This window comes from Micropterus salmoides, unplaced genomic scaffold (assembly GCF_014851395.1).
Source record: "Micropterus salmoides isolate LMB-PRFRI ecotype aquatic unplaced genomic scaffold, ASM1485139v1 Ms_hic_scaffold_21, whole genome shotgun sequence".
Lineage (NCBI taxonomy): Eukaryota > Metazoa > Chordata > Actinopteri > Centrarchiformes > Centrarchidae > Micropterus > Micropterus salmoides.
In genome coordinates this window covers 4,625,037-4,638,819 of record NW_024041262.1, presented here as the reverse complement: position 1 = coordinate 4,638,819, position 13,783 = coordinate 4,625,037, and the positions used below count along the sequence as shown (strand labels likewise).

Below are 13,783 nucleotides of genomic sequence, written 5' to 3'. Positions count from 1 at the left end.
TTATAATATATTTTGCCTTGATTCTCTCTGTTTTTATGGCTCTGCTTCCCACGTGGAAAGAGCCAGGCTTCTGTCACTAATTTCTCATCTAAATTATTATTGATTTCCGAGCTGGGTCTGAAAGCCAGAAATAAGTCTGAAATAAGTGTAATAGAAAATAGAATGGATTTGCACTTCCACGGGTGTTAGTGATGATTTAATGTATTTAAATGAATATAATATCAGAGCGCGAAGGCTGTCAAGGGAGAAGCTTTTGGGGCAATATTTCTGTCAAAATCCTCCACGGTTTCATGGAGGGCAGGCTCTCTCATTTAACACACTCCATTGTATAATTAATGCTTTAAGCCACTCAGCTATAGGAACTATATTTCAAAAATCCATCTAGGAGTTTCCAACGGCAGCTCTGAGTTCTTACTATACTGTTATTACACGACGTACAAAATATATAGGTTTAGTCATATACTGTTTCATATTCACTATTTTAAAGCTGCACTAATCAATATGTTTTTATATTACAACGGATCAAATTACTGTGTGTACTGCTTTGTCAAATATGCAGGCTGGGACTGACCACAGATAGACAGTCAGAACATGCAACTAAACTAATGTCGCGATGGCAGTGTTAACATGCTAATGTTTACCGTCTTTATTTAGTGTGTTAGCATGCTAAAATTAGCTTATTAGCGCTAAAAATGAAATACAGCTGAGCCTGATGACAAATCCATAAATTTAGCAGATATTTGATCATACAATATTATAATAATATGGTATATTACATTACTATATTATAATATAGTATAATATATACAATTATATAAGAATACAAGTATATATTAATAAACAATATTGGAATTTGAGCTAATAATGATGCTAGAGTAACATTTTAGGTGTTAAAGTGGTTTCACTGATGGTAGCATGAATAATTGTGTTTCTATTGACCTGCTTTTATGCACATTTTCCAATTTTGCATAAAAAAACATTGTGCAAGGCACTCCGAAAAACCTTCTTTTGGCTGAGGTAGGAAAGTTGGTGCATGGATAAAAACGAGACACAACAAAGTGCAATTGATACATGACGTACACAAAAGATGGTGGCAGACAAAAACTTCAGATCGGTGTGGAGCGATGAGGAGACTGTAACCTTCCTCAGATTACTACATGAAACAAATGCCATAAATCGTTTTTGTTCATTTATTTACGTCATCTCATTACAGTGTCTCCTTCTGCAGTGGTTTAAGGGCACCCAGTTGGAGAAAAAGCACCACAAACTGCTTATCTCGATCCACCCAAATTGTAATTGATGTAACAGTAGTGGATGGTGGGGATCAAAGTTATTTCAATCAGTAGAGATAAGTTAATGAAGTAAAGATAACGTTTATCATAACAGATTATGTGCGATGATTAAGTCTTGACAGAAAGTCTTTGGCGCTTAGACTCTACGGGGAGACTTTTGGTAATGGAGGGGCGTCTGTCCTGAGCAGCAGCAAGAATAAATTCCCGCATGGAGTCCAGACACAAGTGGTAGTGAGTGATGACTCTGCTGAGGCAGATGGCTGAAGAGGTTGATGGAATGATGAAGCTGATGGATCTCCAATGACTGGGCGGCAACGGGAAGGTAGCGGGGCGCACATTTAGCAGCGGGAACGTACTAAAGGCGGAGAGAAAATCATATTTAAAAAGACAGCAGGCTAACAATGAAGGTTTGTCGCTGGAAATATGAGTGAGCATGCGTGAGAAGTGAATGGTAGGCTGGTTTGAGAAATAAACTACAGCCTAAATGGTTAATGGACTGTACTTGTATAGTGCCTTTGTAGTCTTCTGACCACTCAAAGCGCTTTACACTACATGTCACATTCACACCGTCCACATACATTGATAAATAGATGGCTGCCATGCAAGGTGCCAACTGCACATCAGAGAGGAACTTATCATTCACACACGGGCATACACTGATGGCACAGACTTCAGGAGCAATTTGGGTTTAATTATCTTGCCCGAGGACACTTAGACATGCAGACTGGAGGAGTCAGGGATCTAATCGCCAACCTTCAGTTTAGTGGGTGACCTGCTCTACCTCTTCAACCCGCCTAAGGATGCAAAAGAATGGTCTTCCTGACTGAAATTTTGCCAGAGCTTCATTCCAATTCATCCTGACGGTGACATTAATGTCTGCCATCCATCCAACAGTTGTTTAAGATATTACGGTTAAACCTCAAAGTTTTCTCTTATCCAGTGAAATTTCTCAACAAGCAAAAGAATTGGCCCCCAAATTCTGAATCGTAATGGCTTTGGTGATCCCCTGACCTTTCCTGTAGCGGCAGCATGACATTGACATTTGTGGTTTTAAAGGTATTCGCACTCTATAGGACACACATAAAGGGACAGAAGTAGTTGTTTGAAGAATGTTAAAAAAGACAGCATGAGAGAGAAGTTCAGACTGTCTACTTTTCACCTCAGCACACTTGACCAGTCACTGCAGAATGCAGGCGGTAATGTCAAATATCAAACGTTTTCTGCCATCGAAGGAGGGTTTAGACCGCGATGTTGTTTTATGCATTCTGAATCCTTATTGATGCCATTTCACTGTGTCTTTGAAGGATGTTGTTTTTAAGCTTCCTGTATGAGTACTGGATTTTAGCCATCATGATTTGTAGCAGGTCTGAGCCTTTTGAGATTAAGCATAATTACCACCCCAAAGCTCAAGCCCTGATGACACTAAGAATTACGGTACCTTCCAAACCCTTGATCACACACACATCACTGCCTTGAAGCAGTAGTTAAGCCGCACCATCTCAAGAGGCCATTCTGCCTGTTTTGTCAAAGTCTTTGTTTTGTTAAGGGGTCTGCACAGCTTGACTGGACGTCCAATAACCACAGAGAGGAAACAGTATCAAAGCTTTGTCTCCACCCATAAAGAAAATAGAAAGAAAGCCAGAAGAAGACTCATGGAGCTTGTTTGAAGTTTCTCTGCCTAACTTATACAGTTCCCGGCTCTAACAACGAAGGACAGCCGGAAAAGAAGTGAGCAGCCTAGAAGCTCACAGCTCTGCCTCAGCTGTAATTCCCCCACCGTACCTCAGTGCTTTTGCACCTTCAGAAGTGGGAAGGTATTTGGCGAGGCAGTACAAAAGCTTCCTCTGATTTTGAGCATGAGGCCTAAATGGTTGTCACTCAGTGTTTTCTGGCTTGACGTTTCAGATGTTTGCCTCAGCTGAAATAATTGGGGGTCTCTTTGTGATTCACTTTGTTTTTTTAAAACTTTGGAACTTGGAGATGTAGCCAAAGGCAACCGTCTCATTATGATCAACTCTAATGAGCCAGAAAACTGAGCTCAGAGACTCTGTGTGAGCTTGCAGCACTCCTCGCAAAGGTGTTTTTAAATGTGACAATAGAAGCGGGTCCAGACACTCGAAGTTGCATCTTTATGAGAGTATTGTCGCTGTTATTTGCTGACAAACTTCTCAGGTTACGTTTTTTTGTTTGTTGAAGAGTAAATAGGAGGTAATGCCAGCAAGTTTCCTTCTCTTCCCTACCTCTCCCACTTTGTCCCTTACCACTTACTTTCTTACAGTAAGCAATCTTTCTCCTTCATGTCTCAATAAATTCTCCAACCACTGGACCGATCATTACGCCTTGTGGATGCTAAATTAGACATACTATGGTATAACTGAAGTACAGTAGCCAAATTATAGGGCAAGACAAACAGTTCGGCAAACGACTGGGAGCGTTGTCAAAGAACTCTGTTTGCCTGTGTACGTTTTCTGCCATGACCAGCGGGCATATCCGAGGGCCTGTCTTCCCCACGTCAGCCTAAATGAGCTCCTCGAAGCTCAAGAGGCGAGGGAGGAGATGGAAGAAAGATGGACGGAGCGAAAGAGGAGGACGGAGACAAGGGAAAGAGAAAAGAAAGAGAGTACATGAGAGAGAACTGTACTGACTGCGCAATATGTCTGCATGATATCCCATTGATAGTCAGCTGGGTGCATCTGTTAGCAGGGGAAACATTGTTTGGGTCTCAGAGCAGCTGTCAGGCTATGAGGAAAGCACGCCCGCTGCAGACAGCGCGACAGACCGACCAACAGACAGATACATGCCCAGACCCAGAACTCTCTAATCCCTCTCCTCTCAGTTGAACAAAGCGATGAAAGATCAGGGACAGAGAGGATGAGATAGTCTGCCAAAGTCGGCTGGATAGAAGGAAAACAAAGTTCTCTCTCCTTCTCAGTTTGAACCTTGCCGTTTGTTCGATTGATACAACCAACAGCTAAGCCTGCGATTTCAACAATCAAGTCATATAGAGTTGCTATATGTTACACAATAAATGCAGGTGTCATTATTGACACCATTAAGCAATGAAATGCAGTAGAAAAAGACAGATCTATTAAAAGTCAAAGGATTAAATCATTCACATTTGTGGAAAACATCTTGACTTTTGTAGAGCCGCAGCGATAATTCTGGCTCAGGTTTGAATCGTCAGTACACACATCCACGCACATATCCACACACTCACACACACACAGGCACACCTCCCATCTGCACCATTACACAGTGGATTTAGCAGCCAATTGTCACATTCAGCGGGCTCAGATATGAAGGCAGATCAGATTCAGCTGGCTTTACCCCCGGAGATGATTCTGTTGATTAGAATAAGTTCTGGGGCTGGAAACACACAACATCTGCTTGCCTTTGCCTCTGCCTCCTGGGTGACAGTGCGCAGAGGGGAACAAACTGTGCCTCGGCGCCACTTTGTCCCCTTCCTCATCCTATACGGCACCTGTTATGTGAGGCATCTAGATTGTGCCTTGTTCCGCCTGATTGCATCATGTGTTGCCCAGTGGGAAAACCAACACGTCACACAGACCCCTCTAGAGACACATTAATCATCAATCATCCACTAAACACTCATCTGCTCATTGTCATGATTTTCTGTTTTAATTTCTACTTTTTTTAAACAGAGGATAAATTACAAACAGAAAATACATTTCTATTTGCAAGCTGTGGCTCCGTGGAGTTTGGACCACTTTGGTCCAGACTGAAATACTGTTGGATTGCCATGACATTTTGTGAAGACATTCGTGTTCCCCAGAGGATGAATGCAAATGATTCCCATGGTGCGGCCCTGGCTTTTCCTCTTGCACCGCCATGAGGGTGACATTTTTCCTTTAGGTAAAGTGTCTCAACAACTAAAGAAAAGATTACCATAACGTTTGGTACAGGCATTCATGGTGCCCAGAGGATGAATTTTAAGGACTTGGTTAATCCCTTGCCTTACCAGCAGGTCAAAATTTTCACTTATAAAGTATTCTCCCAAATTAATTGGCACAACATTTGGTACATAGACTCGTGATGCCCAGGGGATTAATCCTGTTAACTTGGAGATTACCTGACTTTTCCCCTAGCACCACCATGAAGTTCATATTTTGATAGTTTAATATTGAAGTTTGGTACAGACATTCAGGTCCCCCTCAGGATGAATTGTACAAACTTTGGTGAACTGTCGATTGTTGTCTAGCGCTGAACAATTTCAGTTTTTCCAGTACACCGGTTTATGACCATGTGCTGTATATGACCATTATATACATTCCTGTTAGCTTCAGTTTGTATTCAGTGCCAATTTGTTAGTATGCTAACACACTAAAATAAAATGGTGATCATTGTGAACCAGCTTGAGACCACTGTAAGACCTGCTGAACATCAGCATGTAAGTATAGTCATTGTTGGGGTGTTAGCAAGCTCCCATTAGCATTAAGCTCAGTCTCACAGAGCTGCTAGCATGGCTGTAGACTCTTAGGCTGTTCCTTAATACTGAGTTTGGCAAGTTCAGACTTCTGTACATTAAAGCTTGGACTTGGTACAAACTTCCCGGAACGGGAGCACGCAGTCCGTCATAAAGCAATTAGAACAGCAGTAGACTTCATGACGGCCGGACCTGTTAGCGGATGGGACCTCAAGTCTCTGACAACGTTGTAGCAAATTTTCAAATTAGCTCTGTCTTGAGAAATCGAACACACATTTGGAGTTTAAACAAATCTCTTAAACTGCATTCCGTGACACAATAACAGTAGTATTATAACTTGGGTCTGCTCCTCTTCCATTTCCGCTTGTTGGCAAGAAATGCATTCTGGGATACTTGGCTATCTCAAGTCCACACAAGTCACCACCGATGCAGGCTCGGTAAAACGTGTGGAGCGAGAATACCTCCGGGTATTTGACTGTACTTGGCTAGTACAGACTTTTGAATTGGAACATTCCTTTGGATGCGACTGATGACGTTTCACAAGTCCACAAGAACGCAAGTAAAGACATGAACGCAGTTTGAGAAACAGATTTAGTCTGGTCCGAATTCACCCCCTCATTCACTTATTTACAACTCTCTATATTACACTCCATAGTTTACTCTGTGAGCAGTAAACATTTTGCATCTATGAAATGCAATGCATTGCATTGTGGGATCGTTAGCAGAAAGTACTGTACACGGCATGGACACCTTTTTCCGTTCCATTGTAGCAATGGGGTGTACAGAATTCAGACACTCAAATTAAATAGCCACCAGCAAATATAATACACTGTATAGTAAATAGGATGGGATTTCAACCCTATCCTTAGACTTGTGAAAATAAACACTCTTTGGAAGCATTACAGTCACATCAGACTCTGTCCTTGATTTTTCATTATTCTTCCATCCAACACCTGCCCACAGAACATATCTCCACATGCAGCAATACTTCTGAGACTGTGAGATGAAAGAAAAGCACTGCCATTATTTTCTGAGTTTCTCTGACACACCTACTAACAGCGTGCCCACTCAATATCTATTGATTTACCCACAGTGACTGTGCTGTATTTCCCTCCTTGTTGTGGTGTAAATGGGCCAAATCAGCCTCTGGAATAAAACTCTAAGCCTTCCCCTCTTTTCTCTCTGCCCAGGGCATTCTCTTTTGCACTGGCGAGTGTCTGAAAGCCCCCCCAGACCTGCTGAAAATCTACCTGCACGAGTCCAACCGGGTCTACAGAGACAAGCTGGTGGAGGAGCAGGACTTCCAGTTCTTTGATAGGCTGCAGGCGGACACAGTGAAAAAGTTCTACGAGGTGAGAGTTTTACAAAGTTCAGCGGAGGAAGACAAGAAGAGGAGGCTGGAGGATTTGGGGGAGGGGGGTGAGGGGAAATCATTAGCCTGCCTGCTCTGTGTCTGGACCTGGACATCAGTGGCCAACACAGCGAGGAGAAAGAGGAGAGGAGAAAAAGGAATGTTGGGGGCGGGGTGTGAGGGGTAAGTGCCAAGAGAGGGTTGGAGAGAATATTAATCAGTGTGGTATGGGGGTCTGGCTGTCAGGGTCTGCGATGTCAGCCCGGCAAATTGGAAAACATTTTAATGGTTTTCTGTCCACTGCTCCCCTCACTACCCTCTCTGGCTCTATCGCATGCACACTAGACATGCCACAATGAAGAACCTGACAAGTATATGTGTACACACACCCACAGAAAGAGAAGGGAAAGGAGAGAGAATAATACCACCCACTCCAGAATATATTAGAAAATTGGCACCCTCTGTAAACTTAGGACAATTTGCCCCTGTGCCACAGAGCAATATGCAGCATGTTTTCTTGCTATTTTTACACGCAAACAAGAAAGTCTTTAGAGACCGTTGCACTGTAAGGAAGTGCACTTGATACTATGACAATGAAGAGTGCACCGGAACAAAATATAGAGATGAATTTGGAAAAAAAAAAATCACACCTACTGCAGCTTTATGCCAGTGGAAGTTAGCAGAGAAAACAAGCATCCCTAAGAGACACACAAAATCTCTCCAGTGAAATATTCGGGGGCCCAACAGTTGCCAGGGTGAAAATGAACTAGGTCACCCTCTGCGCAGCTGTGATATTCAGCTGTGTCCCTGTCCAGACTGTTTAAGCTTAACACTAATGTTATGCTGACAGGGGCAGTGTGTGGGTCTGTATGTTTACCACTGCAATATATGTGTGTGTGTGTGCGTCCCTCCCTGAGGACATGGAGGAGACTCTGGAGCAGACCAGGGAGATGAACCTTTACTGCCACTTTGCCCGTGGGCTGGGGGAGGCCAGGTACATGGCTGCAGAGTCCTGGAGCAGCCTCAATAAAACCCTGCTGGAGGTGCTGGACAGCTACAATGAGGTCAATGCCACACTAAACTTGGTGCTGTTTGAGGACGCCATGGCTCACATGTGAGTGGTTTTGGAAGTTTTGGAACCTCAGGGACTGTGTGGGGGGAGTATAGTAAGATTAAAGAAAGTGTTTTTGTCAGTTCCTTTATTGTCTGACAAGGAAATCAACTGGCTTCCCAGGTATTTTAGGATTTGCAGTTCAATTTAACAGACTGTCAAAAGCAAATCAGTAAAAAGTCATGCAGCAAACATCACGACAGCCTATCAAAAATGCAAAAGGGAGGTTAGGTTTTGCTTCAGTCTCAAAATGTAAAAAAAACCCATTGAACCCTAATATCCAGTTTCTTTCTTTAATTATCCTTAAGTAGGTTTAAAGTTGAATGACCTTAGTGCAATATTCAAATTCAAGACAAGCATCAGCTTAGACACAGTTTCCTAAAATTCAAGGTATGTTCAGACGGTTTGGGTTCATTCCTCCCAAAAACACACTTTACAGATGTTAGCTCTAAGCTAGCTAGCAACCGTAGCATCAAGCATATCTGTGGGATTTTGACTGTGTGTTCGTCTTCAGCTCAGAGTTTTTCCTCTCATCTCTGTACGTTTATGAAGGATACACGCAAATAATTGACCACACTGATACTGAAACAAATCAGTTAGCCACACTGTTGCACTGTAGTTTATTTTTAGTCAATTTGTCATACATCGTCTTGGGCTGTAGTGCTCTAAATGTGTATTATTCCACAGCTGAAAATAGTCCCCAATAAAGACACTAGTTAAACCTGTCTGAGTAATGTTGGCTAAAATCTGCCGAGTGTTTTAGGAAATTACTAAGCCTTTTTTTAAAATGAAGAAAGAAAGAAAAACATTAAATATATATGCGCAGTAGTATCTCAAACTGGCCTCACCTGCCTTTTTAATGTGATGATGTAACCGATTTTCAAATCGCTTTTCTCGGCTCGAGGAAAGTTTTACAAATTTAAAGCCTCCATGGATCAAAAATTCATATTAGAAGGATTCATAATTGACCTTGTTTGCAATTTGTGGTGTCCTGTCAGCAGTTTTACACATGTGTCTTTTATAATGTGGCCCATGGGGAAAATGCTTTTTGGGCTGCAGGGGAATTTTCTGCTGCTAAACCGCAAGATGAAAGTTGAAATGTCAGCTGAACTGTAAACGATGAAAGCAACAAAAATTTCAGTTGACTCACTAGAGAAGTTTAAGGTGTTTGCAACGTAAAGTAAGTGGTGAAAGTAATGGAATTGTCATTTGAAGAGTAAGAGCTGAAAGCATTTGAACTGTCAGTTGATTTGTAAGCCATGAAAGCAACTGAAATGCCAAGTTGACTGATGTCAGTTGGAGTGTAAGCGATGAAGGAAGGTGAACTGACATCAGAAGAGTAAGAGGTTCAAGTTGAAAGTTGAAATGCTAGAGAAAGCTGAGGTGTGTGATGAAATTTCAGTATTAGTTTTAGGTAGTGACAGCAGTTGAAATGTCAGTTGAAATGTGTTGGTGTTTTGCTTTTGGCAACAACATCAAATGAAGATACAAAAATTCAAATGAAATTTATTATTTTGAAACATAGACACATTTCCACGTCTATGCCTTTGTTTTACTGAAGGCATAAAGAGTTTCAGGAGCACTGACGGACAGTATTAAAACAGAGAGAGGAGACAGAAGCTGCCTGTTTGTTTGTCTTTTGCTGTTTATCTTATGAGTCAGAAATTGTCTTTATCCAGCTTGCCTCCCCCTACCTTTTAATCTCACCCTTCCGCTGATTCCTCCCTCATACCTTTCCCTCCCCCGACTGTCTGCACCTCCACATGTAGCTGCCGTATAAACCGAATCCTGGAGTCTCCAAGGGGTAATGCGCTGCTGGTCGGAGTGGGCGGCAGCGGCAAGCAGAGTCTGACCCGACTAGCTGCCTTCATCTCCAGTCTGGAGGTTTTCCAGATCACCTTGAGAAAAGGCTACAGTATCGCTGACCTCAAGGTATGAGGAGGATTACACAGCAAAGACATACCACACTGCAAAACATCCATCTAAACAACTCAATTAGTCTCATATTAAGTATTATAAAAGTTTCTTACAGCCAGGTGAGGTTTAAATTTAAACGCGGAGGTGTATCTGAGTGAAATGTGGACATAATCCCTACAGTATGTAAACACGATACTTGTAATCCACTCAGTATCCTCACATTGATTTAAGTCTCAGGCATGTATCACTGAAAAAGTAACAAAGCTTTAGCCCTCTCACAGCCCAATCTCATTATGTGTGTCACTCTCCCACTCCATCTCTTTCTCTCTCCCTGTCACCCAGAGTGACCTGGCGTCCCTCTACATCAAAGCTGGCGTGAAGAATATTGGCACCGTGCTCCTAATGACTGACGCCCAAGTGGCAGACGAGAAGTTCCTCGTTCTGGTCAACGATCTGTTGGCATCGGGTAACAGCAGGCATCGCTAATTACTGCGTGTCGTGTTTTGCAAGAGAGAAATGCCTTTGCTTTGCCACAGCAACAAATTACTGTGGTGCTATTTCTGCAGCATTACTCATCAGCTGCAACACATCATTGTGAAGAAATGCAAGCAAGGCTGAGATTTACATCTTGATTTATACTAAACATTTGAAGGGTGCTAACCTATAGCACAATCAACAATGAATATAAAATGTATTTAATGTTGGCATTGCAATCATTTGGCAGTTACTATGCCATAAAATCATGTACTATGTAATGTCATAGGCTATGGAACTAAAAAGCATGGCATATGCCAACTCAACAACAACAACAACAACAACTTCCAATTTCAGATTTAAAGACTATGAACTTAAAAATTTGTCTCACAAATAAACAAGTTGAATTCTTAAGGAATAAAATGTACACTTAATGAATTCAATACACTCTGGTTTTGCTGCTAATGCTTAACTTGGTTGTTGTATGACCAGTAGCTTATAGTGGCTAATTTTAGCAAACTTTATAGATATTGCTGTGTAACCAGATTTCTGAAATGAAAAACATTCGGACATTTTTGGTTTAGTAGACAGTATGTCATTAAAAAATAGAATGTTATTATAAATGAAAAAAAAGGGGGACAACTTTGGTTTTATAATCTGTCAAATATAACTCTTCTGAGTCATTTTGAGGCAGAATCTACCTTTCAGTCAATATGTCACTTTCTGGCAGGTAGAATACTGCATCACATGGTTTGTATTGGCCATTTAAAGGTATTTCAACAGGTAAAAAGGACTGGATTGGTTGGTACACAGCAAGTTAAATAATGTGGAGTCATAAGGATAACTGCAAAAGAGATCTTGTCTTTATTTTATATATAACTAATCAGTAAGTCATGTTAATTATAGTCTTCATTTCGTTTTCCAAATATAAACAAGGATATTAGACACAGGCCTACCAAACACATATTCCATCGACAAAAACAGGCTTTGGCTATGATCACGTAGGCTAAATGTCATGCCTGGTTACACTATAAACTGCAAAGATTTATTTGGCCACAACTGTGGCGTTAAGTTAACTGCTCCTAGCAACTGCTTCAGCAGCATCAGTGTCGCTGGTGGGGCAGATAGCACCCCTGCCCAAAGAAAACGTTAGCTTCAATAAATGTCTGACTGAATAATAGAGTGAAACAAAATGCCATTTAAGTCAGGTTATCGGGCTAGGTTACAGTTACATGATAATCTTTTGCTTTACGCCATAGCAGGTCTTGAGCTAACGAGAGGGGCATTTGTGCTGAGCAGACATCCCTGGAGCACCTGGGCCACACAATCAAATGCTTTTCAAAAGGTTTTGAAATAATCTTAATCTGAAATTCAATCAGGGTATATATATATATATATGTAAATATATATGTATATATAGGTGCTGTATATAAAATGTGACGATATACACATTCCTCACGCTGCTCATCTTTGCCCCTGTGAGACTGTGACTTAAATCAGATCTCTGCATTAGCATCAGAACTCTGTGTGAACTCCTGCTGCCGTCACCTCTGTTAACACACCTAGATTTGATATTAGAGTCTCAGCGTCAGTTCTGATCCTGACAAGATAAGAAAGTTCTAGAGAGTTCTTGTACAAGTTTAGGTTTCTTACAGAAAAAAAACAACAGAATGACAGCTTCCCAGTGGTAATGTGGGTGATTTTATTCATTCAAGGAGAGATTCCTGACCTGTTCCCAGACGACGAGGTGGAGAACATCATTGGCAGCTTGAGGCCAGAGGTCCGTGGCTCGGGAGTGATGGATACAAGGGAAAACTGCTGGAAGTTCTTCATCGACCGGGTTCGCAGACAGCTCAAGGTGAACCAGTCAGATAGTCAGACAAGCGCAGGACAAAGAGTTGTTTGTGTTCTTTGTAACTCTGCATTTCACTGCTAATCATCAAGAAAAAGTTGTTCTCAGTGGTTCTCCTTAGGGGGGAAGTTTGCCATTAATCTCTCTCATAGAACTGCGTCTGTATTTGATCTCCATCATCTCTTAATATAGCAATAGCATGCCGCCTCACACTCTAATTTACCATTCCAAAATGAAAAAAAACACACTTGGATAAACATCTGGCTTTATGATGAAGCCTTTCCCCAGACAATTTTCTTTCCTGACATTTTTAGATGAACTTGAATGCTTCTAGAGGCAGTGGACGTCATTATAAATCACCAACATGAGCAGAAAAGCCGCCGTTTAGCTGCAGATAATTTCACCAACATGTAGCCTCTTTGTTTCCCCTGGGGAGAGAGGGATTCCAGGGTTTTGCTTATCCTGTCATTATAACAGTGTGCAGCACCCCACCACCGCATCGCTCCCAGCTCCCTGGGTTGGAGAGTGAATAAATGGGGAAGGCAATCCCATGGGCATGGGCTTGTAAAGAGTGGATTTCTAACTATTTAGCTCTCTGTTTCTCAAATTGTCTGTCTGGATGGAGAGGACACCTTCCCAAAAATGCTGGTAATATGATTCAGAATATTTCCGTGAAATTTGCTGAGGGTGTGTCTCTGCATGTGACTCTGCATGTTGAGCATCAGTTTAAATCCTGACACAAAATATCAAATCATTATTACAATCAGACATCGGAATAGAATTTGGTTTAGACCAGTGCAAAATGACTGGTTAAGAAATATTTAAAAGATTTTTGGACTATTTTCAGATCTTTGCTTTTTTCCTCATGGAATACTGCATAGTTTCACATCTTTAGGCCTCTAAAACCTGTTCTGACTGCTCACCACTTATTGGTATTTTTCAGGAATCTGTACACTGCATTTACTAGAGCGTGACCAGTATGGAATTTTTAAGTCTTATGCCGATTTCGATATTTGAGGATTTTAAAATCCAATATGCTGATATTTACCCTTATTTTAAGAAAATCACAACATAAACAAAGATAACCCCTAACATTTGTTATGTTGAGAACATACCAAGATACCATGACATAATGCAGTATAAAAATAAACATTTTTATTGTTAGAAGTAGTACTTTGAGCAAAAGTACAGCAAAATATGTTAAAGTTTTGATAAATAAGTCAAGTGTATAAAATTACTATAAATAATATTAATTTATTTTAAATTATAGAGTACTACTACTAATGAACATTAAAGTAACTAGTGTATTGTGGGGGCCAGCAAAAAAAGAAACTATTAAAAA

General features: G+C 41.2%; 1 protein-coding gene across 1 annotated transcript in view; it reads left to right on the top strand.

Annotated features, from left to right (window-relative positions):
- The window catches only part of LOC119916354 (dynein heavy chain 9, axonemal-like), a 147,153-nt gene that overhangs the window by 68,360 nt on the left and 65,010 nt on the right, over positions 1 to 13,783 (top strand). The window contains exons 48-52 of the mRNA XM_038736340.1: positions 6,927 to 7,088; positions 8,005 to 8,201; positions 9,968 to 10,130; positions 10,458 to 10,581; positions 12,305 to 12,447. Of these exons, the coding sequence (XP_038592268.1) occupies positions 6,927 to 7,088; positions 8,005 to 8,201; positions 9,968 to 10,130; positions 10,458 to 10,581; positions 12,305 to 12,447 (789 nt within the window). The remainder of the gene's footprint in view (positions 1 to 6,926; positions 7,089 to 8,004; positions 8,202 to 9,967; positions 10,131 to 10,457; positions 10,582 to 12,304; positions 12,448 to 13,783) is intronic.